The sequence below is a fragment of the Calidris pugnax genome, unplaced genomic scaffold (assembly GCF_001431845.1).
Source record: "Calidris pugnax isolate Ruff unplaced genomic scaffold, ASM143184v1 scaffold17, whole genome shotgun sequence".
NCBI lineage: Eukaryota > Metazoa > Chordata > Aves > Charadriiformes > Scolopacidae > Calidris > Calidris pugnax.
This window is the reverse complement of record NW_015090794.1, coordinates 8,795,971-8,820,217: the sequence shown is the minus strand read 5'-3', so window position 1 is coordinate 8,820,217 and position 24,247 is coordinate 8,795,971. Positions and strand designations below refer to the sequence as shown.

The window sequence follows — 24,247 nt, the reverse complement described above, 5'->3', positions numbered from 1 at the left end:
TGTGAATCACAGAAATAAGACACTAATAACAAGAGGTAGATATTACTGAGACTTTATAGATTTTTTAAAAAATATTTTCAGAAATAAAGGTTGATTTCTTATCAAACAAAGGGGAAAAGCCAAAATAGCTGATAAATTTGCCTTCACCATTGATGGCAACAAACCGTCATGAGTAAGCTGCAATGAACCCCCCCGAGGGGATTCACTTGAAGGAGGAGGTACAACGTCAATGCCAGTCTAAAGCAAAAATCTCATTTCCATTTTGATTTGCAGTGTTTCCCAGTTGATTATTTTCTAGAATGATCTTAAACACTTCCAACGTTAATTGAACAAGACAGGTCCAAGCCTATTGTTCATGTAGTGAAGTTGTTTGTTCTAATTAAAAAAAACAAATGCAGATGCTTTCCTTTTAAGCTAATTTTTGAAACACTATTAGTTCACCTCTGAAAGATGAAAACACGAAGGCGCTAGGTATTTTGTTCAAGGCTTCCTGGACACAAATGTGTGCACACTCATCTCTGCTCCAACAAAAGACCCATCTAACCCCTACACCAGGCAGGAAATAAAGGCAGGAACATAATTTATTTTAGACACATTCCTATACATATCTCTGCCTTTGAGGTTTTTCCTGGCTGTGTCAGGAACTGGACTCAGGCAGCTGATTTTTCACGTCTTGTGAGAAAGCAAGATAAAAAATCCAGTTTATTTTTTAATATGTTTTCAGAATGAGGAAAGGAACACAAGCACATCTCCAACAAAAAATAAATTTTAGAGAAATCTGTGCATCTGTAGCTTTATGTTTGTCTCCTTCCCTCTTTCTCCTTCCAGTTCAATTCAATAACTTTATGTATTAAACACAAGATATTCCCAATAGATCCCAATAGGCTAACAATAATTAAAGCTGAGCAAAAGACTTAAGAGTTTGCGATACAATAAAACCAGACTAAACTGTGGCAGGAGACTACTTTATGGTTTGATTCTATGTAGACCAGATGCCACATGTGTAGCATTATTCAGTTATTAAGTATTGCCTGATTGCTGGTATTTTTTGCCCCTACTTAAAATTAGAATCAAACAATATACATAAGGAATTAAAGGGGGACTAAATCTTATGTCTTCAATTAAGCAAAAATTATTTTAAAGTTGAGATTAGAAATACATACAGGTTATACAAACATTCTTCAGGAATAACACAGGTAGTATTTATTTTGACTCACAGCAGCAGTATCAACCAGACAATCTGTTCTAGTCCTTCCCAGGTCTATAGTCTATGACCCTATAATTACCAAGTAGTTCATCTTCAAAAAGCTGTGCAGGAGCAGCAAGCTTTATGAGATGTAAGGAAAATTGCTTGTTGCATGCTACCAATGATGAAGATGAAAAAATAAAAAAGATAAAAGTATAGGAATAGCTTTGACAAGAAATGAAGATGAAAACAGACAAAATAGCTGTAATAAGGTAAGCAGAACACACACACAGAGAAGAGGAAAACAGAAGCAGAAGCAGTTTGAGGAAGGAGAGACAGGTCATCCCGAAAAGAGCAGCGACAACGTGGCCTCAATGGGGCAAGATGTATTAAAAATCACGTGATCAAGCAAAATAGGGAAAGTGAAAGCTTGACCAAGTCTAGATAAGGATGAAAGAGCAAACTTTACTTGGAAGAAACAATCTGGTCAAATAATTCACGAGGGAAAAACGAAGAAGACTGAGAGCAGGTATATAAAAAATGAGGAAACAGATATGTATACTGAGGAACAGAACAGAAAATTTTGTAGAATTGAAAAATGCTGTTTTGAAGAATATGAGTCTGGAGAAAAAGAGGCAAGTAGTTGCAATACATGACCAAATACCTATTATTGCTTTTCTATTGTCTTCTCTACAGAGAATGCAAGTTATTAGTCCCACAGTTTACAGTCTCATCTCTTTCATTCAGAACACTTTTATCAGACCCTGGAACTGTCACCCATGGGAACTTCCATCACATCCTCACCGAAGGGCTTAGCAAAAAGGAAAATCTGGGTGGGCTCAAGGTGACAGTGGCAGGTGAGGATGACAGCCTGATCAGTTTGGACAGCTAAATGAAATCTTCTTTCCAGACAGAAACTGCTCTGAGGCAAAAAGAAGGTACAATGATGCTGCCTGATCTGTAACTGAGTTTACTGCCCACAATTACCACACCGATTGGATCTTTGCACAGGGTCTTCTTGCTCAACAGAAACTGAAGGCAGGGAATATGTAAGCCCACTTGACACTACTCTTCCTGCTGGAATGTCCAAACCTGCCACATAAGCAAACACAAAATGACACTTCCATTGTGAGAAACTTGAGCAGCTGACGGCATGCTGTTTAATCCTTCTGTAGGTGCCATCAGACAAAATACTGAGGAGCACAGCTGTATGTAGCAGTTACTTATATTGATCTGGAAAACATTGCACATGGTAGCTTATTTGCACCATCTGCTACAGAAATGTCAGTCACGGGGAGCACAGTAGACACCTGGGGTGTCCACGCTGAGAAATCACTTAGAAGAGGAAAGAAATTCCAACGGGAAAAAAAAAATATCTATCTATAAAAAATGAATAGCGTATGCTGTCAAAAGGACTAAAGCTTCCGAGGAAAAGCAGCAGCTGGCACAAGAGCAGCCAGCCTGAGTTTTAGTGAATGTCCTGAACTCCCCTGCAGTCAGGTAGCCCCCCCATTTCATGCTTATGTGTCAGACAGGTGTCCTGATTTTAAAGCTAACAGCAGTTTTTCAGGGCTTTCAGTAACTCAAATGGTTGGTGAAAAGTACAAGGAATATACATCCTCTAAATAAACTATCAACCCAACTGAACAAGCCCTAGCAATGGCTGAAATTAAGGATAGCTTCTTTAAAAATTCACAGCAGGAACGGTAGCATTCAGCTGACTATCTACAATGCATAATTTAGCTGTCACCCAGGAAATACAACTTGCACAGGCTCGGTCAGAGCAGGAGCTCTGCCCCCGGTTTGGAAGACCTTGGGTGAGGTTCATCTCACATTATGCTACACGTCTGTCATAGGATGGGACAAACCATGCTTAGAAATGCCAGCTGAGAATGCCTTGAGACCTGATGACAGAGTGACTCTAGACAGCAACATGGAGACAGCAGAGAAGGAAAGGGAAGGAAGGATAACGTTTTAAAGATGGGAACCTGCACTCTAAGGAAAGTTTTGGGGACTTCAGGGTTTTTCGGATAAGAAATATGTTACAATCCCCTACATGTCTGGGAGAAGGAGAGTAACAATTAAAAGGACAAGCAGTTCCCAAAAAAGCACTATAACTAACAGCTTAAATTACTACTGGAAGAAATGTGTCCATGTTCACCATAACTAATAGCAGGCGAGACGTGCCTTGAAACAGCCACTAGGGTAGATGTACTCAAATGCACTCTGGGTAACTTAGCCTTCTCACCTAAACAAACTATATTGATAAATTATGATTATTATGATTATTATAATCCAGTATTATTAACAAAAATACACATGCAATTATCAAGCCTATATGTTTAGAAAAGATTACTAGAGCTAACACATTCCTGTCCCCAAGATGAATACTAATACAAGTAGTGAGGAACTCTCATGCCTTTTGAGGATTAAGAATGAAAATTTAGTCTTTGTCCAACCAGGCAGAATGAGCTACTTCAGAGAGAGTAAGAGATGGATGGCACTCAAGTCTAAATCTCAGATCTTGAGGAAGAAGGACAAGAATATTTGCCACAATATTTACCAAGATTCCCAGAAGCAGGATTAGATAGTACATTGGAGACTATTTAATCTGTACAGATTTTATGAACAAAGTCAATACTTCAGATCTGACAGTAACTGTACGGCGCCATGCTGATTAGAGGAGTGAAGAAAATGTAAGAGTAGACCTAAAAGCATACCAAAGGGATGGGAGGTTGAAAAGAAATAACAAGTAGTTGTAAACTGCCCAGGCAAACAAGCTTTGTCAGAAATTCTCCCTGTGAAAGCACATTCCTATGAGAGAGAGTTCTGCAAAGATAATGAGGAACTGGACAAAATATATTCTGTGTTGAGCCCCCACGCAAATCGAGGTCCATCTGTATCATCTCTCTTTAAATGTGAGAAATACTAATTCTGCCCTTTGAATCTATTTTATATAGGACACTAAAGCTTTCATGCAATTTTAAAATAGTCATACAAATCACAGGCAATCCTTTCCCTTTCTGATATCTGTACAGTGCAGTTGGAAAAAAACCAAAAGAGCCATGTAGCACAGAGCATGCCCGACATCAGTCTGTTCAGTATCACTGTAAGTACAGATCAATATTTCTCATTTTCTGCAAAGTCTCAGTATTCTTTAAAACTAATGGGAAAAGCTTACCCAGTTTTCAAGCTGACCAAGGCATCTTCAACTCCTTTCTGATTATACTTCGTCATGTAAAGGTGCATATCAGGGTAGTTGTTTCTGATATTCCTCTCTGTGCTTCCATTTGGGACTGTTCCAAACCGAAAAGGAGGTGAATAATCATATGGCCTTTGGAACTAGAGAGAAACAGGAAAAGCAAAGTGTTTCAGGCATTCAAAATGTGAAGAAGGGCAATTTCAGGTTAAAAAAAAACAAAACAGAAGCTGTATGAGCTGCCTCAAATTTCTTCTAGGCAAATGTTGTGAGTTAATTCAGCTCTACTATACCAAAACCTGTGTCTTCACACTGGCTGAACTTACAGAAACATCTACATGCAAAGTAAAAACTCAGTAATGCTCAGTAAAAGCTCAGTTCTGCCACTCTAATGTGACTTTCTCCCCTCCGTTGAAATACAGCAGGTCTGCAGTAAATGCAGCAGAGAGATACTGGGAGATGTTCCTTATTTGCTGACATCTCCCTAGAGAACCCAAACTACAAGCAGACACACTAGTAAACAGCAGTCAAAAGAAAAGACTATTTTGTTGGTAGCCATTTCACACCTTCATCTCAGTTGAGACATTGTGTGTCCCCAAACAAAGAAGGCAAAATGATCATTTTTGCTACTTGAGTGGAGCCTAACGCACTGCTCCTGGAGGGACAGGGTGAGGGCTGGCTTTCCTTCCACGGCCATGATTCAAGGGGAATGGAAGTTCTTGGATCTTCCCCAGGGGCTCAGCAGCTACATCACTTGACACGAAAAGGGTTTCTTGAGCTCTCACACCTATAATCCTAGTCCCTATTTATTCCTACAATTTAAAACTACAAACCATTTGCTTGACGGCATATAGGTTTATTCTCCCATTTTACTCTCTCTATCACTATTGCATCAGCACAGACAAACAAGCCAGGGAATATCTGCAAAGGAATAGCAATAGCCCAGAGCACCCTCAGGTTTCAGATTTGGAAATCATTCAAATAATTGCACATAAACTTTTGCTAACAGAACCAAAACTTTTATATGCACCTTTTCAATATCTCCTTTTAAATACCAAGTGATAATTCAGGATTAAGTTAAAATGTTTCTTTAAGAAATAAATTTAAAAGGCCACTCAAATAGAGGAACTATTGGCTAATAGGGAAATTCAATTGAGCATTGATAAAAGCAGTCACCCATGAATTCCACGGTAAAATGCACTCTGTTTCTACTATTGAAGTTAGAAGAGCAATCTATTTCTAATTCTGCGCTGCAAGAGACAGCTAATATTTATACAGTTGCTGCTTCTTTTGGGCTACATATGTAATGCTTCTCGTTTTAAAGTTTGGTCTCAGTGCATCAAGAGTTCTCAGGATCCAGTGCCAATTTGCAAAGAGAATATAAATAAGCTTATACAACAACTGGGAGTATTTGCAATTCCATCAAACCTTGACTGTGAAATTATTGCTGCAACAATATTTTCATGTTACAGTACTACAATTAAATGCTTCATTTTAATTAAGCATATTTTGACAAAGCATAAAGGAATGAACTCTATTTTTCTCTATTTGTTTAGCTAACAGATGTCTTACTTTTCTCATTTCCCCTTTTCATAGCTTAACTGTTTAAATTATTACTTTGCTACTACTTTACACATACTAATTGACCCATGCACTAAAATTACACTGTATACTAGTCATGGTTCTTAGTCTATATTTGCTATTTCCTTTTGTGTTTATTATGCAACACTGAGACAAACCCAGCACTTAAATATATGTCTAGAGATTCTACTCATATAGATGTAGCTTTTTATTAACTTTACTTAAATCTACAGATCCCTGAAGTAGTAAGATGACTTCCATTATTTCTTAATGTCTGTATCAAATTTTCCAATCAACAGAACTGAAAAAAAACCTAAAGAAACAACGCCAATTTCAAGGCCTGTAAAAATTGCTGCTGTTCCTATAGCTGACATTTTTTGGAAATTCATCTGTGTGAGTATTCTGCAAGCTCAATTCCTAATCCTGGGGTACGGCACGGGAATTAAAGGAACAGGAAGGTTATGGTGGAGTGTCCTGGTAATTTAGAAATGGAGTTTGGTTCTGATTATTCTCACTTTTCAAGAACATGCATACGAGTTTATTCCATTAGGAATGGTTGAAGAAATTGAGGTATCTATCCCAACTGAACATTCACGGAACACAAAAATATTTCTGCAAGAGAGCAAAGATTAATAAAAAGTACTAGTTCATTCAAAGATCTTGGGTATGACAAGCAATTCAAGGGATGAAATAATTAATACAGGAATTCAAATACAGAAAATTCAGAGATAAATGGTTCCAACACCATCCATTGACTTGAATTTCCTGGCACAAGACACCTAACCAACAAATACAAGAGTCATAAGGAGATAATTTTTTGAAAGCGATTGTTTGCTACTACTGCCTGCTTACAGACTACTTGTAAAAAAGAACAAGTTTAAAGTCTTTTTTACTAACAGTGCACTCACATTTAAAGTGTATAAAGTTCTTGTCAATAATTGTAAACTTATATCCTATGAACTGACATGTCCTGGAGAAGCAAATAGGCTCCGAGACTGCAGCAAAGATCTATGCAGCAGGCATGAAACAAGAAAGAAAAAAGTATCAAGTCTCTACATGGACTCATTTTCCCTGAAGCCCCATGATGGGAAATAAAATATATCATGTCTATGAGGAAGCAATTTTCTTCCTTGACATTTTCCGAAATATTAAGTTTTTTTAATCGCTAATAAAATCTCTAAATTGAATGAACAAGCCCCCTGCTTGAATCGTAATTGTGGAGAGATCTACTATTATTCAGAAGACTAATCAATTAGTTCCTGTTTCCCCATGCTCTGCCAGCTGCTAAAACTGTGGCACATGGTAACAGAACTCAAATCCTACTCATCTAGGAATCCCAAACAGGATGGCTGAGCTGAGGAAATGGTCCTATTACTTTTCTTTTCTTTTACCTATATGCCTTAATACAACTGACAATTTCATTAAAGAGATCTTTCACAAATATTAAATATTGACTTAATCTGAAGATTTGCATGCTTGCCTGAAAAGGTGGTATTCAGAGCGGTTGTTTGTTATTCTTCTGGAGTATTTTAAGGAGCTGTGGGAAATATTAGTAAAACAGTAAAAAATAGTAAATATTCTCCGTCAGATTTTAATGGGAATTATGGCTGGTTTGGAGTGATAGAAAAAAAAACCATATTTGAACTCTCTGCTTTCTAATTTTACCAGATGGAAAACACTGACAATCTGATTTCTGATCTTTGAAAAATATAGCTACTGTGTTCAGCAATTCCAAGACTATTATTATAATCACCAGTTACTGAAATGCAGTCAGTATCTGTCTGGCAACTCTCAAAAAGCACTGTAAAGGTCAAATATTGAAGTGGAAAGATGGACTGGGGTAAGAGGGTCACCCTAACTGCCCCATCATCCGTGCTGCCTTTTGACACAGACATATCTCTAAGTCATTATAGAACTTGTAACATCTTTTGCACAAAAATAGAAAGCCAACACTGCAAGAATACTATGAATCTTGCAAAAATAAGGAACCTGTAAATGGCATAACTAAGGCTTCTTTTGAAGGTTGAAGAGAATCCCTTAGACCTCATGCAAATGGGGCATTTTTCCAAACATGACGGCGTGGAGGAATCACAGCAGATAAATGCTTTGCAAGACAATTCTGTCCACTGCTATCTATTCTCCCTCAGTAATGTCGTCTCTCTTTCATTACATGAAAAGGCATAAATGGTATCAAAAGCAACAACTGCTATAAGCGGCAGCTGTGCTGGATACTTTTGGACTCATTTTCTGTAACTTTTTATGAACACAAAGCTTTTAAAATTCTTTTACATACACAAGGATGTCAAAATATAATTTTCTCCTCATCATCTGAATCATTTGAGTTTATGAACACCCACCCCTAATAACTCCAGTACATGCTGTGCCATATATTTCTGGGTGACACATAGATGACATGGCATTCAGAAATTCATTAGCAACATTATGAAGGCTGGGGAAACTATCAAGAGGTCTCAAAGCATAGAAGGGTGAAGAGGATGTTATCACGTGTTCAGCAAACCTGGTGAACCAGATGCTAGAGCGTAACACGTCTCCTGAACAGGAAGGTATCAAACACTGAGGGTCAGGGATGACTGCTCAGAGAGAGAAGGGCTTTTTCCTGGCTTCTCTTCTCTATAGTCTGTCACACACGGAGCTGGACTGAGAAACCTCGGTACCTTTAATTGGGAATACTTTATTGCATTGACAATAGAGCATTGACAAAGACCTTGACTCTTCAGTTGTGGCAGTAAGAAAAAGGGGAGAGGAGGGAACCGTAAACTGCTTTACCAGCCCAGAAGTTTTATCAAAAATTTATTGAATTTCTAGATATTATTTACTTAAAATTAATTTTACCCATACTTCAGTCCCTTCTCACTAGCCTTTGCCTATTACTACGTTGCTTCAGCAAGGATCAGAGTTCTCTACTGAACAACAGTGAAATCAAATTCCTGAACTGCTCCCCTACTAACAATGTTGCATCAACAAGGCAAAGAGGGGAGAAAAATAATTTAACATGAACCAGATTATATCCCCATAAATTATCCTAAATTATTTGAATTTTTAAAATCTGAGAAACCTCAGGATTGTAGCAAAAACTGTGCATAATGAGGAATATTTTGGAATAGATCATCATTGCTTTTCTGGATTTCTACCTTATTTAATTTAATTAGAAAAGGCATGGCTCCCTTGATTTATATCTATAAGCTGCAGGCAAAATTTAAAGAACTGTAAAATAAAAACAAAGGTGGCAGATCAAGACTGCACAAAAGCAGATGGTATTTTCTGATTCAAGTATTTTTTTATTTTTATTTTGCTTTTTGTGCAAATAAAATCGTACTTACCAGAGAGAATAGAAAAATAACAACAATAAGGAAGTTATTAGCCAAAAGCTACAGAACAAATACTGACATTTTCCCAGCCCATAGGTGAGAGTGGCAAACAGCCAGCAGAGGAAAATAAGGGTGCACTGCCAGACCCGAACACTAGTACTGTGCCAGGTGCAAGCCAAATCCTGCCAAAACCAAGACTTCCCAGGAAAACACTCTGTACTTTCTCACAAACAGCAGAAAGACATTTCTCAAATCCTTTTTTTTATCCTCAAGAGAAGAATACCTTTTATCTGTCTTTTACTAAGAATATTATCTTAAAATAGAGGTATATTTAACAGTCTTCGTACTCTTTCAAAGGTTTTGCGACAGCACAACTTAATGAAAACAAAACTACTATCATTTTTTGTTTCTTTTTATCTGTCTTTCCCCCAGCCATGCTTGCAATTCATGCTTTGATACTTCAGGAGATCAATCAAAGGTGGGTCATAAAAAGCAGTTAAAAAAAAAACAGACACAAGGCTACCTGAGCTCTTGCCTTCTTCTGAATAACAATTTCCTGTATTTTCTGTCCTTTGAGATAAATCCCTTGTGAAGTTCTCCCCTGTGCTATACTATATTTAAATATTACTTCTTAATGTCAATATTTAGTTTAATTTTAAAACAACTGGGCACAAACTTGAAAACAACATGGCCTTCATGTATTTTGTGCATATCCACCTCAACAATCTCTTTACAAACGGGCTTCAGTCCCTTCATGCAATACCACCGTTACGAAGCAGACACAAATGAAATGAAAAAAGAAGTAACTGCCAGGTTTCTGATTTATAAGAATATTGATTAAACTTCACCAGTACAAACACCTGGGAAGTATATCTTCAGCAGAAGAAAGTTCAGTCAAGCTACAACAATATGAAAAATAAGCATATTTATTATTTGTCAATTTGTGTGAAACTTGAGCAGGGTTTACGTGAATTATCAGTCTACTGCTCCAAATGCAGTTCTCACAAAAGTTTTTGAATTGGGAAACTAATCCACAAACACATCAAAATTCTGCACCTTATCCTATGTAATCTACATCTCACTTCAATATGGTAACAACCCCCCCAAAATTTTCTGTTTATTCTTCCTATTTACTCTTGTCATTTCATACAAGGAAAACATTCAAACATACACAGACAACTGTATCACTTTTTATCATTTCTCTTTGCTTATTTGTGCTGGCACCACTTTAAATCTGAACTCTTTCTATAACTTCCTTGCACACTACATAGAAAGCAAAATGACATTTCTTCAGGAGCCTTAACTGGCTTCCAATAATTACTGGATATTTGCTGGTTTTTATAATTTTTTTTTTTATTAATATATTATTAATATTCCACACAGAGATGTTCAAATAATGCCCCTGCATTCAAGCTGACTTTTTTATTTTTCAAATTTTTTATATTGGTGAGGCATTCCTTTTAATCAAACAGGAATTGATTTCCATCACAAAATGATGTGACAGAAAGGTACTTTTCAATTCATGCAGTAACTTGTGAAAAGGTGACTCAAAGGCTTTGAAAACAGTCTGATATTTTCACGCTTTGGGTTTTAGGTTTGTTAGAAAAAGGCTTACACTCAAAATCAAACCATCCAGTTTTAGCTTTATATCTTGCTCGGAGTACTTTTAACACAAAGTACAAATTTGTAGAAGGATTATGAAGAATGGACGCTGACCTCTTTTGAGCTGAAGACCTACCTTTTTATCACTCAGTCCAGTCACTTGATCAACAAATTCCTCTTGAATCATAAATGCAGCTAAGTTGGCAGTATAACTAGCCAGGAAGATGACAGCAAAGAAAGCCCAAACCGACACCATGATTTTACTTGTCGTCCCCTTGGGGTTTTGCACAGGCACAGAGTTGTTGAATACCAAGCCCCAGAGTAACCACACTGCCTTTCCGATGGTGAACGATGGTCCGTGGGGATCTGTAATTGCAAAGAGCGGCTATTTATGTTGCAATTAAATTAAACCTTGGCAAGATACTCTACATAATAACAAAAAAGTACTCACAAAGATATAGTTAAAAAATATTGCAGAACATATTCACTGTGCTCCCAACAGAACCACAAGATTTACCATAGGTACTCTCTATTGTAATGACATTTATTTCTGTATTTGTAAAAAATATTTCAACATTTTTCTATGTCGCATTTACTCCACAAGTTTTAAAATTAACATGGAAAGCCTAGGTTTGGAGAAGCAAAGTGATATGGCTCTTGTATTCAGGTATGTGCCACTGTATCGCCCCTTTCAGTCATCAGTGCCAGCGGATATGTAAAAAGGAAAACTGGGGATTTAGGTGTTAATAATTCAATTCTAGTACCTTTCTCACACAAATTATTTTGTGTCCTCTCCAGTCTTCCAACATCATGCTTTTTGAACTTTATGTAAGCATGTTTAAGATCAAAGTGTGTGAATACATCACCTACTTCTAAGCAAGCTTGCACTCAGAGGATAAATCAGTAGGGCAACCCAAAGCGGCTGCCTGCACAGGTACATGACTTACAGCGACCCAGGCTCTGGCACCTCACACCTTCAGACTCAGCTCCTGTTGGCATTGCAGGTGAAAACCTGACCCAGCTAATCCATTCTGTAATTTTTGTTATTCCTGTTTTCAGTCCATTCTAAATTCATCCCAAAGCAAGAAGAAGCGGTCAGCATGATGCCCTCATGCCCACATAGGGATTAGCAATGCTCTTATCCACTTAAAATGCCTTATTTGTAGAGTGCTATGAAAATAAAGGGAAGTTTGTTCTTACCCAGCTCTAGGTAAGTACAGTGCAGTCATCACATAGTGCTCATCATCTAGACTCCCATCATCCTCAATAGAGAGAGAAACAGGCCTCCCCTGACTGTGACTCATTTGACCTTTATATAAGTATTTTTTAATTAAATAGCAATTCAGACAATAAGGTCTGATGCAGACACCTGTAATATTACCTCCCTCTCTGCCCCTTTATCAAAGGGGATGCACATTACAAATTCTGATTTCATTATTAATGTAATTATAATTTATTTTAATAATAATGTAATTACTATTAAAAGAATGAAACCTTAAGTGGGTGTACTCTGTTCTCATTTCAGTGGCAATGCTCTCTAATATACTGCAAATTTTTCACAATGTAATCAAGGACAACATCTTAGATTATCGTCTTATATTTTGCAGAAGTGCTAAGAAGATAGAATGCAGTAAAACGCAGCTGATGCACCTTCTAGAGCCATTTAAGACTGGGCTGATGCCAAGACAATATGCATTTTCTGAGCATATTCTGAGCAAGGAAAGCATATGACAAGACAGCAGTCTAAAGTTCTGTTTATGCTGCTGGAGATCGTACGACCACTGAGCTTCATCCTGCCAAAAATGCCTAGGGAAAGGAGTAATCTACAGAAAGATTCCCATTTATTTTAAGCTTCCCACATTTCAAATGTATGGCAGCTGGATTCGTGGCAAGTCTTCTGAGCTAAGTTAGCTTGGTCTAGTACCATAATATGTCTTTGTAGCCATAAGTACACAAAATAATCAATTCCAGCACACGAGGTGGCACAGAAAAGAACAGCCTAGCCCTTGGATCCCCTGTCTCTTTGTTCACCTTTGATTTTGTCTTCATAAACACAGTGTTTCCTTTGGACAGAGGTTATACAGTTACCATCTTACCAAACTGATAACATCATCTGAACATTACAGTAATCTCCTTTTTCAGGGAACAAACCAATCATAATCTAGAATAAACCATTAGCTTGTAATAGTCCCTAGAACTGTGTTCACCAAGCTGGAAGATCTCTTGTTACAAAATGAGGCAAGCATGATTTAGAAATTAAAACCAGACTGCACTCTGAACTGTAAGTAAAGAAAGGGAAGGATGAGGGCACTACAATACATGGAATCCTCATTTTCAGGTCAAAGTGCTAATAATATATAACTGCAGTTTTCACCGTGAAAGGCAAGTGCTGTATTGAATTTGTTGTGCTGGTATATTTTAAAAACAAAGTGTCTATAACCATGGATACTACACAGAAAGAAGCGATGCCCTTCTGCCACTGGCCTCATTTCAAGGCTGAGTTAATCACTTTTTATGGTGACTATATAAAACTAAATTCAACATAACTGCTATTTTTCCAGATTATCCACCAAACCACACTAGGTTAGATCATTATCTCTGAGCTAAGTGTGAATTCATAAGTCAGGAGCCTGTAGAACTTAGTCCAATGTTTTTTTTAAGTTGACACTTTACAACTGATACAGTATATTAACCAAACATTGCCTGAATACAGCTCTCTCTGATATCACTTACCTTTCTATATGTCTTTATGCCAATGAATTAGAATACAAATGTAAGCACATGAGGCCACAAGAAATCACATTTTAAATTAACAACAAACATTGTTTCATAGCTGCTTTTACTGTTTTATTCCTATGTTATGTTGTTTTTAAAAGATAGAGGGCAAAGGATGGGAAATACATGATTTTTTTATGGCTTTAGGGTTGTGTAAAATGCAAAGCTTACCTCTCCCTTGTGCTAAGTTCCTGTTATATCCCACAGGACTGAAGTACTCAAATATAAAGACAGCCATAGCAGACACAATGAGAAGCATCACAAACATCATCACCCAGACAGAAGCACTAAAAGGCTCTGCAGCAAAACAGACAAGAAAAACAGAAACACAGTTCATTAAACCAGTTGCAGCACAAGAATTCTAATGCCTTTGGCTAGGCAAGCCCAGCGCCCTGCTTTAAATTACCTTTTACCAACCAAAGTGCTAGCAAATAATTAAGTAGCAATACATGAAGAACTGCTCTAACTATACACAAAACTCATACAGTCAAAATCTTAAATGTAAGCTGCAATTCAAAAAAGAAGGGCTGTACACCTTAACTGACACCGAGTGGCAAAGTGGTTTGACTCGCTGCTTGTTGGGTTTACAATCAGGTCACCCATTTCTATTTATCCTATATTACATGCATGTATCAACAGAATGATCTTACCATTATGACTGTATTTATGCAGAGCAAAAGCAATTAAACATATGTTTAATACATTTAGTAACTCAGTGAATTCTCTCTCATTTTCTAGCCAACAAAAAGTATTAGGGGAAAAAGCTAAATACTTGCATTCATCTAATTATTTTTGTTTCAGAATTCTTTTCTCTTTGTGTTCACTTTCATCTACCTGAAATGAAGATGTTGTTTTTTACCAATTGCAAACACATCCTTTTGAAAGTCTCTTTCTCATCTGGGAGTAAATTTCTGAAATCAAAAGGGTTTTATGGAAAACTGAATGTCAGTTTGAAAGACAGAAAAAACATGATTAAGTAGAAGGAGTAGGTTGGAACAGAAAACTAAAAGCAGTTTCAAATACCAGACTAAGCAGCAGCTTTTTGAAAGTGCTGGATATGGTAATAGCATGTGATAACACAAAGTTCTTAAATAACGCCTTTGCCCAATCACAAATTCTCTGCCATTTCAGGAATCCCTGTGGTAGCTGTCATGGTACAAGGATATACATAACAAAGGTTTTGTATGACAATGTAATATCTCTTTATAAGGTCATCTTATTTGGGGGCATTTTATATTCTCATTTTGATAGAAAATGCAAGTGTGAGTGTGCTCTGAAGAGTGAGGTAGTAAAACCTAGTATACTCTTGCAAATTAGGGCAGGATCAAGAAGCCCTCGAAGTGACAAGTTAGTATGTTGCAATGCTTTGCCTGTTTTTGAAAGCCCAAGAGGTTCCTCCATTCCGACTTCTTCATTCTGTGAATTTAAGTTAAGATTTGAACCATTATTCCATCATTTTCCATCGTTGCAGGAAACAATCATGAGTGAGAGTTGAGGTGTGTTAAACCCAATAGCCTGGTCTGAACCTTGCCTGAGTTACCATGAATGGTTAACCCAGAACCAGAACGAAGTGTAACAATTTGGGTCCAAGCATGGAAATCTCATGAGATCATTTGCCTTTGCTACAATTTCTTCAGAAATTTGGAACCAAGAAAAGATAAAATTCCAAATAGCCCCACTGGTGATTTTGGATGTGAACTAACAAGGTAAGGCAGCAAAATTTTAAGTCAAACTGCTCTCTTTCTGTTTTTAAGATAAGGGTAAGAAACAGTATTTAAAAAAAAAATATTAAAGTTATTTTATTTTTAAGAGAGGTTATGAAGTTATTTCAAACACTATAATTATTTGTTTGAAAGAGAATAGTAAGTTAGCAAAAAATGAGAATTCTTAAAAGGCAGAGAAAGATCCATGAGATGCAGGCAGGTAAAGGACATTCTGTAGCCAAATGCAGTTAACAATAAATATTCTATGAATTCACATATTAACTGGAATAAATTGGAATTCACATAAAACCATCATACAATTTTGAGAGCTTTTTCATAGAAGAAAGCAAGCATGATAAGAGTTTTATCAAAAGCAACAGTGTAGAAACAGCAATAGTAATTTGTCAAAATCTAAAAAGGCAAAGGGCAAAACAAGCTGATGTGAAAAAGTGAGCTATAAAAAATAACAGTTTAAGCAGAATGGTCTTTAATAATTTAAGCAGTCTGGTAATGAGGTGGAGGATTAAAGAAGCAATAGGAAAATAGAAAGCTATTTAAAATAGCAAGCAGTAAGATTGAACAACTACAAAATCAATTGAATAACAAAGTCGATCTTCCTGTCATATTAGAGCTCAAATTACACATTCAGCACCATTCTTTGATTCTCAAAGGACAGAAAGAGCACTTCCCTCAGGCAAGCAGCAGGTTTTATAAGAATTTTCGGAAAACCTATGATATGGCAGAAAAATACTAATACATGACTTGCCAGTGTGCATTTCAAATGATTGGCAATGGAGAATATTGAGCAATGAAAAAGATGCAGTACTCCGGTACCATCGAGTTTACCTCCCACCACCCAAACAATGCTTAAAGAATACATAAAATGAACAGGGGCATAGATTTCCTACTCCACCAATGCCTCCAAAAGAGAAAACCTCACCTATGAACTCTCTCCCTTTTAAAAATATAGAAATTTGTATTTGAGGTTTCCCTTTGTTTGCTTGTTTGTTTAAATTAAGTAGAATAAAATATCCACAGACTCTTTAAAAACATTATTTGTGCATCTACTATATAGGATTTCTAGTACGATATGAAAATGTTTTAATGTGGATAAAATTCTCCTTTGAAGGAGACATCCACATCAGAAAGAGAACAGAGCAGATAATGAGGAAGAAGCTCTATTGGACACAACCACTGAATAGGAATCCTAGTTCAGACAAAATCCTGCACTTGTCTACACTTATAGTAACAAATCACAAAAATTGATATTTCATGAACTGTAAAATCAAGTGCCAATTTAAAAAAATATTGTATTTTACATGTTTTTAAAAATATTTTAAACTAATTATGTAAGGTAACTCTGTTTTTAGACATTCACCTAATTGAAACAAATTCTATCTGTGAATAAACTCAGTTATCTGCCTGATAGCGTTTTGCTTGGCAAAGCATTTTACTGCTCTGCACACCACATCGAAATACACAGTCAATTCCAGTAAAGTGACAGTTTCATCTACGTCTAAAAAACCAGAACATACTTCTGAGAGCACAGACTTGATTTATTGGTGCAGTAAATCAGATTTCTTCCAAAACAATGCTATTCTACAGAGCTTTATAAGAAGGGGTTATTTTCACTTTTTGAATTATATGTATGTCCAACTAAACCAATAACATTAAATGCATTTTAGAAAACTAATAACTATGTTGTTGTGAAAGATGCAAAAGTAGCATCTCTTTTGATGGCAGCTGTAAGCAGGTTTTTACGAGGTAAGCAAAGTCCATAATAAAAAACAACTGCACTTGCAGCACATTTAGAAGACACCCCAGTACTTCTGTTTCGAATTATAATTTCAACATGCTGCGACTGCAATTTTAAAAATGAATTAACTTTACAAGTCAGTGACTTACAGAAATGAAAAGCCACTGTCTGAATGTTTTCATTAAAAATACAGCCTTTTGTAATTTCATTAAAAAGTCTTTCATTCATTAAGCAAAATAATAACCACCACCAAAATCTGTTCATTGGGTTTGGGAGTTATTTGAATACTCACTGGGTTATATTTATTTGCATCATCTCTGTAATGTGCCTTTACAGAACAGGTATGAGAAACAGGCTCTGTGGCTAAATGATGATTTTTGTGCAAGAAAACTGGATTATTTGCCTACTTGAAGCTACTCCAACAATCTGTTCCTCAATGGTTACATGTGATTTCAGTGGAAGTGAAGAACTTACACTTAGCAATCTAAAAAGAAACCGTCCAATCAGTGCTGCAAAATTAGCTTCACCACTGACCCAACGGACCTGAACATACTAAACTGTTCATTAAGATAACTGGAAAATACTGATATTTTTGTTCAATTTCACTCAAAGGATTTTAGTGTCACTAGCACTGTTTTCCTGTGCACAATATCTTTATAAACACTTGGCCCAAATACACTCTGAGGAGCATAACATTCCAGGTACTTTTGATCTATCTCATGGCTCATTCTCTTTTCAGCTTCAGGTAAATTCAGGCTAGCCACCAAATATTAAAGTAAACAATAAGCACTAAAAGAGAAGGAGAGGGAAATAAAAAAAGGAGAAATAACAATTGAAACAAGAAACAAATACGGAAAGAAGACCAATGTCTTTGTTTCCCTATATCCCATCATCTTTCTGTCCAGCCTTTGATTTCTTTGCTGTATCACCCCTGTTCAACTACATCAATGGAGAAAACACTCAGCAGCTCGCCAGTGCAGTACTACGGGGTTCAGAAGCCAGAAGTAACTGTTACCAAAGTAGCTGTCAGATCTCCTCTAATCATAAGGAAGTCTCTTTTTCTTAACTGTTCTACAAGGGGTTTTAAAATTATTTTGTAAATGTGAGTGGAAAAGATATCAAACCATTTATAATGGCTAAAGAAGCATAAATTCGTTTGTAAAGAAGCAGGTTTTGACAAAGTAATTTTCCCAACTGAGGATTTTGAGGGATTCTTTTTCATACTGAAAGCACTATCATTGGTTTTCACTTACTGCGTTTGAAACCAACAGTACCAATGCTCTAATAATCATGTTAATCAGCATGCTGACACGGTACAAACTTCCAAATGTAAAATTCAAAACTCGACAGAAACATGTCGATACACTGTAGAGCTTAACAACCAATGAACCTACCCAACTCTAGAGGAATGCAATTAAATGATCTGGAGGAGTTGGAGAATCATACCTAGAAAAGCAGATGGTGAAACTGTGCCATTGCTCCGTGACACCATGACACTAATCCCAGTCTCAACAAATGGCACTGAAAAGTCAACCACTTCAGAGCGCTCTTCATTAATAGTGAGAGACCCCACAGCCATAACTGCACGATGATATACCACCTGAGCCACAAAGAGAAGACACCACTCAGTAGAGAATACCTCAATTCTCCAAAAGAATTAAAAACAAACGTTGCTAAGTTCTTACTTAAGAGCTCTTTTACCTAACAGAACTTACTTCACCAATCATTCCATTCCACACATTATTGACTTTTTTGCCATGTTTCCCATTAGTCACCAAATACAGGTCGTATGTGAACTTGACAGTTTTAGACAACTTCTTCAAGATATCGATGCAGAATCCTTTGCAGCACTTCTTTACGTTAGTTCCCTCATTAGTTGAGTTGCTGTCAACAGAAAGCAGAGACATAAATGTTTCTACTGGGAAAAACAGAAGAACCGTAAGAGCAAGATTTAGCATACTGTGAAACAACATTTTGTCGCACTTGTGAGTGACCATGTTTTTCTGAATAACTCAGAGGATGCTTTACATGGTGTTTGTAGCTCTTACTAATCGTAACACAGGGAGATAAATAGAAGATAATGGTAGACCTTGTATGACACACTCTCTGCTGCAGTATCCAGCCGACTGCACTTCACTCCTCCATCAAGACATACAGTTTCCTCTTACTAATCTCTCTCTTAAGCTTAGATTAAATATTCATTACTTTTACTCTCAAGACATAAGACTACGTGTCATTTAGTAACCAGAGAACTCCCCAACACGTAAGCTGTATAAAGGCACAGCAGTTGACCGTAATGAGAATGGATGCTGCACCTTTTTCTGCACTTTGAGAAGGTGAACTTCAGGCCACCTTTGAATGCAAAGATGGTGACTTTCTCCTACTTTTTTCTGAAATGCTCATTTCATGACCTCTAGAAGTTTCCAGCATAAGCATCTTCATAAGCCAATGTGATATTTTGTGGACTTTGAAAGAATTCAAAATTGAAATAGAAAATAGTTTTGACTTGACTGAGTTTAGCTATGTCAAAAAGAAAAAAAAAAGTTTCTCTGGACTTAGGAAATGTGGACAACCAGTCTCTGCAAATGTTCAGAAACATACCTTATATTCCCTAACATCTGCCCAGTAAAAAAATGCTGTTACTATTATATTCAGTTCAGAAATATGTAGACTGAAGCACAGAACAGGGGAAACAATACTGATAAATGCACAATGAAAAATTTTCCACTGATTTCTAATGACTACTCCAAAGTTATAGAGCAATCAAAGCAGGGGACTTTTCTCTAGGTGGTATGTCACAGTGGTGTTTTACAGTGGAGTAGTTCATCCTGTACCAAACTTCAGCATAAACATGCATTTTCAATAGGAGACATTCTCCAATTGTTAAAGACTAATTAAAACAGGCATATTTCAACATAACCGGAAACAATTCAAAGAGGACTCATTAAAACAATCCAATTTTGGAACACGATCTTCTTCCGTGTGACTGAAAACGGCTAATTCTAGTTGACTTTGAATTTCCTATAAACTTACTATCTTGTCATTAATTCAATGTGACTTACATGCATATAACCAGAACATTTCAACTGATTAAAAAGGAAGATGTGCAAACAAAAGCATACCGTGTGGGAAAGGGAAAAAGAAAGAGGAAATGAAATGGAGAAGGAAAAGCAAATATAGGAAGCAAGAAGAAAAGGACAGCAAAGTATCAGAAAGCAATTATATAATTAAAGAAGGGAGTGAATTAATGAGAAAACAGGGGAATATATTTTGCACTCAAAAAAAAAAAAAAGGAATGTTACATATTTACTTACTTAATTTTGACAAATTTACGACATGGCACGGTGTTTTTTTGGCAACTTTCCATCAAAGGATCCACATCCTCAACAATGACAAAGGGAGCCTCCTCCAGGGTGACAATACTCAAATGGTTATCGTCTGGGTCGCTGTCTGCAAAAGAGCTGTACCTCGGCCAGACGGAGTACTTCAGGCTCAGGGAGTTGTTCTCCCATTTCCCCACCTGAAATGCCAAGATACACAGGCTGCTGATATCTGCTTGCTCAGTTTTGACAAATGAGACCTAGTATTAAATGTGCTGGGATACAGGTACAGGAAATTACATTCAAAGACAGTTGCCTTGGTTTTGTTTTTTTTTTATCAAAGTTACATTAGAACTTTTTAGTAATCGCATGAAGTTGTAGGAAGATGTGCTGTAGTAAAGACAGGTAAGGTAATGTTGCTTTAAGACTGGATGGCATCAATTAACACTATCTATCACCTGGCTATAGCTGCACTAAAATTTGACATGTATCATTTCCATTTGAGCCAGAACAGCAACCAGATACTCCATTTGTAATCAGGACCAATTGCAGTAATAAGAAAACAGCTCTCAAAAAAAAAAAAAAAAAAAAAAAAAAAGAGAAATAAATCCCCCCCCACAAATCAGGACCAATTGCAGTAATAAGAAAACAGCTCTCAAAAAAAAAAAAAAAAAAAAAGAAAAAGGAAATTAATCCCTCCCCACACACATCAGGCTGATAACCAAAGTATCATAACACTATTTCTGTATCTTCTCAAAAGGGAAGAGTCCCCTGTTCTTATAGTTTGAAAAGCCATTGTGAAAGCTTTTACCTTGGGTTCCATCACACCTGAGCTGGGGAAAACCATGTTTTTAGTAAACACAAGTTCAATTGTGCATGATTTAGTTCTTATTAGAAAGAATATATTTTATTCTGCTTTAGTTAATGCCAACTGTTGAGGGAGTTTAAGAAAGCTTATTTACTTACTATAATAAATTATACCTTATAAATTTACCTACATTTACTTCCACTTCCAGAACACCAGAAATAGGCATATATTTTAAATATTTTGAAAACTCTTGCATTTTCTTCCTCAGATTGTGTTTAACTACTTTGTATCCATAAATCTAATTGCATGCTTTATCCAAATAGCGACGATAGATAATACAAATGAGCTAGCAATCCACAAAATTTATAACCTAATGCATTTTAATAATTCTTCAGTTGCTTAAAATAATTTATAACATAATCAAGAGACTGCTAAAATATTTGTTTTACAATGAAAATGGTGGGAATTAACAGTACAATGAGAAAGTCAGGTCCCCCCCCCAAAAAAAGTAAAGAAATTGCCGTGCTTCTGTCCTGTACCTTCTGTCTTCTAAAGATCTCAAAATTAATCACAAAAATTCCCAAAGAACATGATTTATATCCATTCCTATTTAAGGAATCATACAAGCACACGCCTTTTGCCGTTTCCTTTCCATCCTGTGTGTAAGTCAAGATGTTTTGCTGAACTTTAACGTAGGAGGCAGTACTGCCAAATCTCTATACATTTAAATTAGGAAATTCAAAATTTCTCAAGGGAATTAGGAATTCCCACCTAAATCAATGGCAACTGGGCACAGGATTTATACTATGTACAGTTCTAGTATGAAATTTAACCAAAATACAATGGATGAAGCCTTTGTGAGAAAACCAATTTCATAAACAGGGGAACACCTCTTTTTAACACTGTATGAGACAGTTATATTGCAAAAATAGTTTAATCATCAAGTTATGGTATGTAAGCCCAGTCACAGCAGGGTCTGTGCTGGTTTACGTTAGCTTACACAGTGTTGTTTACATCTATGCCCAAAGTACACCATGAAGTTGGCCATCTGGAACAGGGAGAATTCCAGCCAGTTCAATTCTTCAGTCAAACACCAAACGTGCCAAGTACTACAATGAATTTCAGAAGTGGAAAATGTGCCCAACTGCCTGCCTGTTCCAACCAGCAAGAAGAAAAGAAATGTGACTGAGGCTCAACTGCATTTGCGTTGAGGACCTCCCTTCACATCACTCGCTCCAGGATTCTGGGAGGAGGTAGCTCTGCCTGACCCTGAAGCAATTCCCTCTGCCAGCTCCCCCTGCACTTCCAGCACCGTCCCAATAACTGTCCCATGGACCAACAGCAATACCGGCTGCCCGTGACAATATGAGCTCTCTAAGCCCATCAATAAAGTAACAACTGTCTTGATGATGTTACAAAAATGAATCACGATTCTCTTTCATACTTAAACTGGAGTCACTGCCATTTTATTGTTCTGAGAAGGATAAACCCGTGATATTTTTTAATGGTTGAATTTAGGGAAACGTTAATTTCTTTTGACAGTTGCATCTGTATTGAAGTGTTATCTGCTAAGTGAGTCTCTAATGTTAGGTCAATCTTTTTTCATCTGTTGGATTCCATGGATTTATCTCAATATTCACTCCTCAACTTTTAAAAAAAATTTTTTAAAATAATTAAAAATTAAGAAGTTGTCTTGGGTCTTCGGGGCATCCCTACTTCTCTGTCCAAAGAGGTCTACTGCTGCAGTCTCAGGGAGTCACAATAATGTCTTCTGAGCTTTACATGGTGCACACGTTGTCTATCCACTGTTGGTCAGCCCTACTACCACCCGTACATTGAGCAACTCATAGGGTCAGAAAGCACACAAAAAAAAGTATAGGAGAAAGATATCAATGTCATGAAGAATGGTAGAAAAGCAAAAGGCAGAAAAGCTCTGAAAATCCCCACTAGCAGGCAAGAATGGCAAATGAGGAAGGGTAGTAATTAGGAAGAGCCTGTAGATTACTGCTTTTGTTTAGGAAATGTTTCTGTTGGATTTGCTTGTTCTAATTAATAAATGGTTAGCACAGGCATTGGATTGCTCTGCTGCTGATGCTGAACTCACAAGTGAACAGTTTCCGTGTTTATTTGGTATTTTATATTTAAAATAATTATACTGTTGAAGATTACATGCTGCACTTCTATCATTCTGCTACAGGTTTGAATGATCAAAACACTTTTTTCTTTTTTTGTTTATTTTAAGTGAATTATAAGAATTTAGTTTTGTACAATTAAAGCACATCAAAAGATTGAAGTATTTTTGTAACTGTATTAGGAGCCTTTTAGCTTGTGCAGAACTAATCATAGCACTGTTATTAAAAATATGAATGTTATTATTTACACAATGTTTTGTATCTTCAAACATTATTTCATTTTTCTGACATCCTTGTGCAATTGATAGTATCCCTTTTCTACAGGATGAAGGTCAAAATGACACAGAAAAGCTGTAGAATTAGCAAAACTAAAACATGAGCAGGTTCCCATCGAAATAATTTAAGAAATTGCATCCATTTGTAGCTGTCCTGCAGGATGGCATTTATGTCACTTATGGAAGTCAGATCCAGTATTAGATGCAGTCAATATCCATTTTGAATGTCTTTAAAACCTTCAAATGCTTAGGGAGAAAAACAACAGCTTATAACAATTATAAATGCTCATTTTATTTCAGAACACTGTAAAGAGGTATGCTTATAAAGTGTAAGAATTTATGTGCAAACCCAAATGTTAAGTTCTTCTCCAACACTGACTCTTAAAGTGGCTTACCTATGACAGCAAAGCAAAATATCCAAGTTAAAAAAAACCTACAAGTCCTGGTGTCACCTGTGAAGGTCATTATAAATGCTGTAGAATATGAAAAAGTTCATATGTAAAATATGAAAAGTAGAATATGAAAAGTTCAGTTTCTGCTCCCACTAGGAGACAACGGTGATATTTGAATAAACCATTTTA

General features: G+C 36.5%; 1 protein-coding gene across 3 annotated transcripts in view; it reads right to left on the bottom strand.

Annotated features, from left to right (window-relative positions):
* Window positions 1-24,247, bottom strand: part of GRIN2A (glutamate receptor, ionotropic, N-methyl D-aspartate 2A) — a 186,375-nt gene that overhangs the window by 40,941 nt on the left and 121,187 nt on the right. For all 3 annotated transcript variants that reach the window (XR_001411311.1, XM_014936570.1, XM_014936571.1), the window contains exons 6-11: window positions 20,446-20,651; window positions 18,847-19,015; window positions 18,578-18,731; window positions 13,844-13,969; window positions 11,034-11,263; window positions 4,368-4,528 (exon numbers count right to left, since the gene is read on the bottom strand). Coding sequence is in view for 2 of the 3 variants with exons in the window: in XM_014936570.1 (XP_014792056.1) it covers window positions 4,368-4,528; window positions 11,034-11,263; window positions 13,844-13,969; window positions 18,578-18,731; window positions 18,847-19,015; window positions 20,446-20,651 (1,046 nt within the window). In the remaining variant the exon portion in view is untranslated. The remainder of the gene's footprint in view (window positions 1-4,367; window positions 4,529-11,033; window positions 11,264-13,843; window positions 13,970-18,577; window positions 18,732-18,846; window positions 19,016-20,445; window positions 20,652-24,247) is intronic.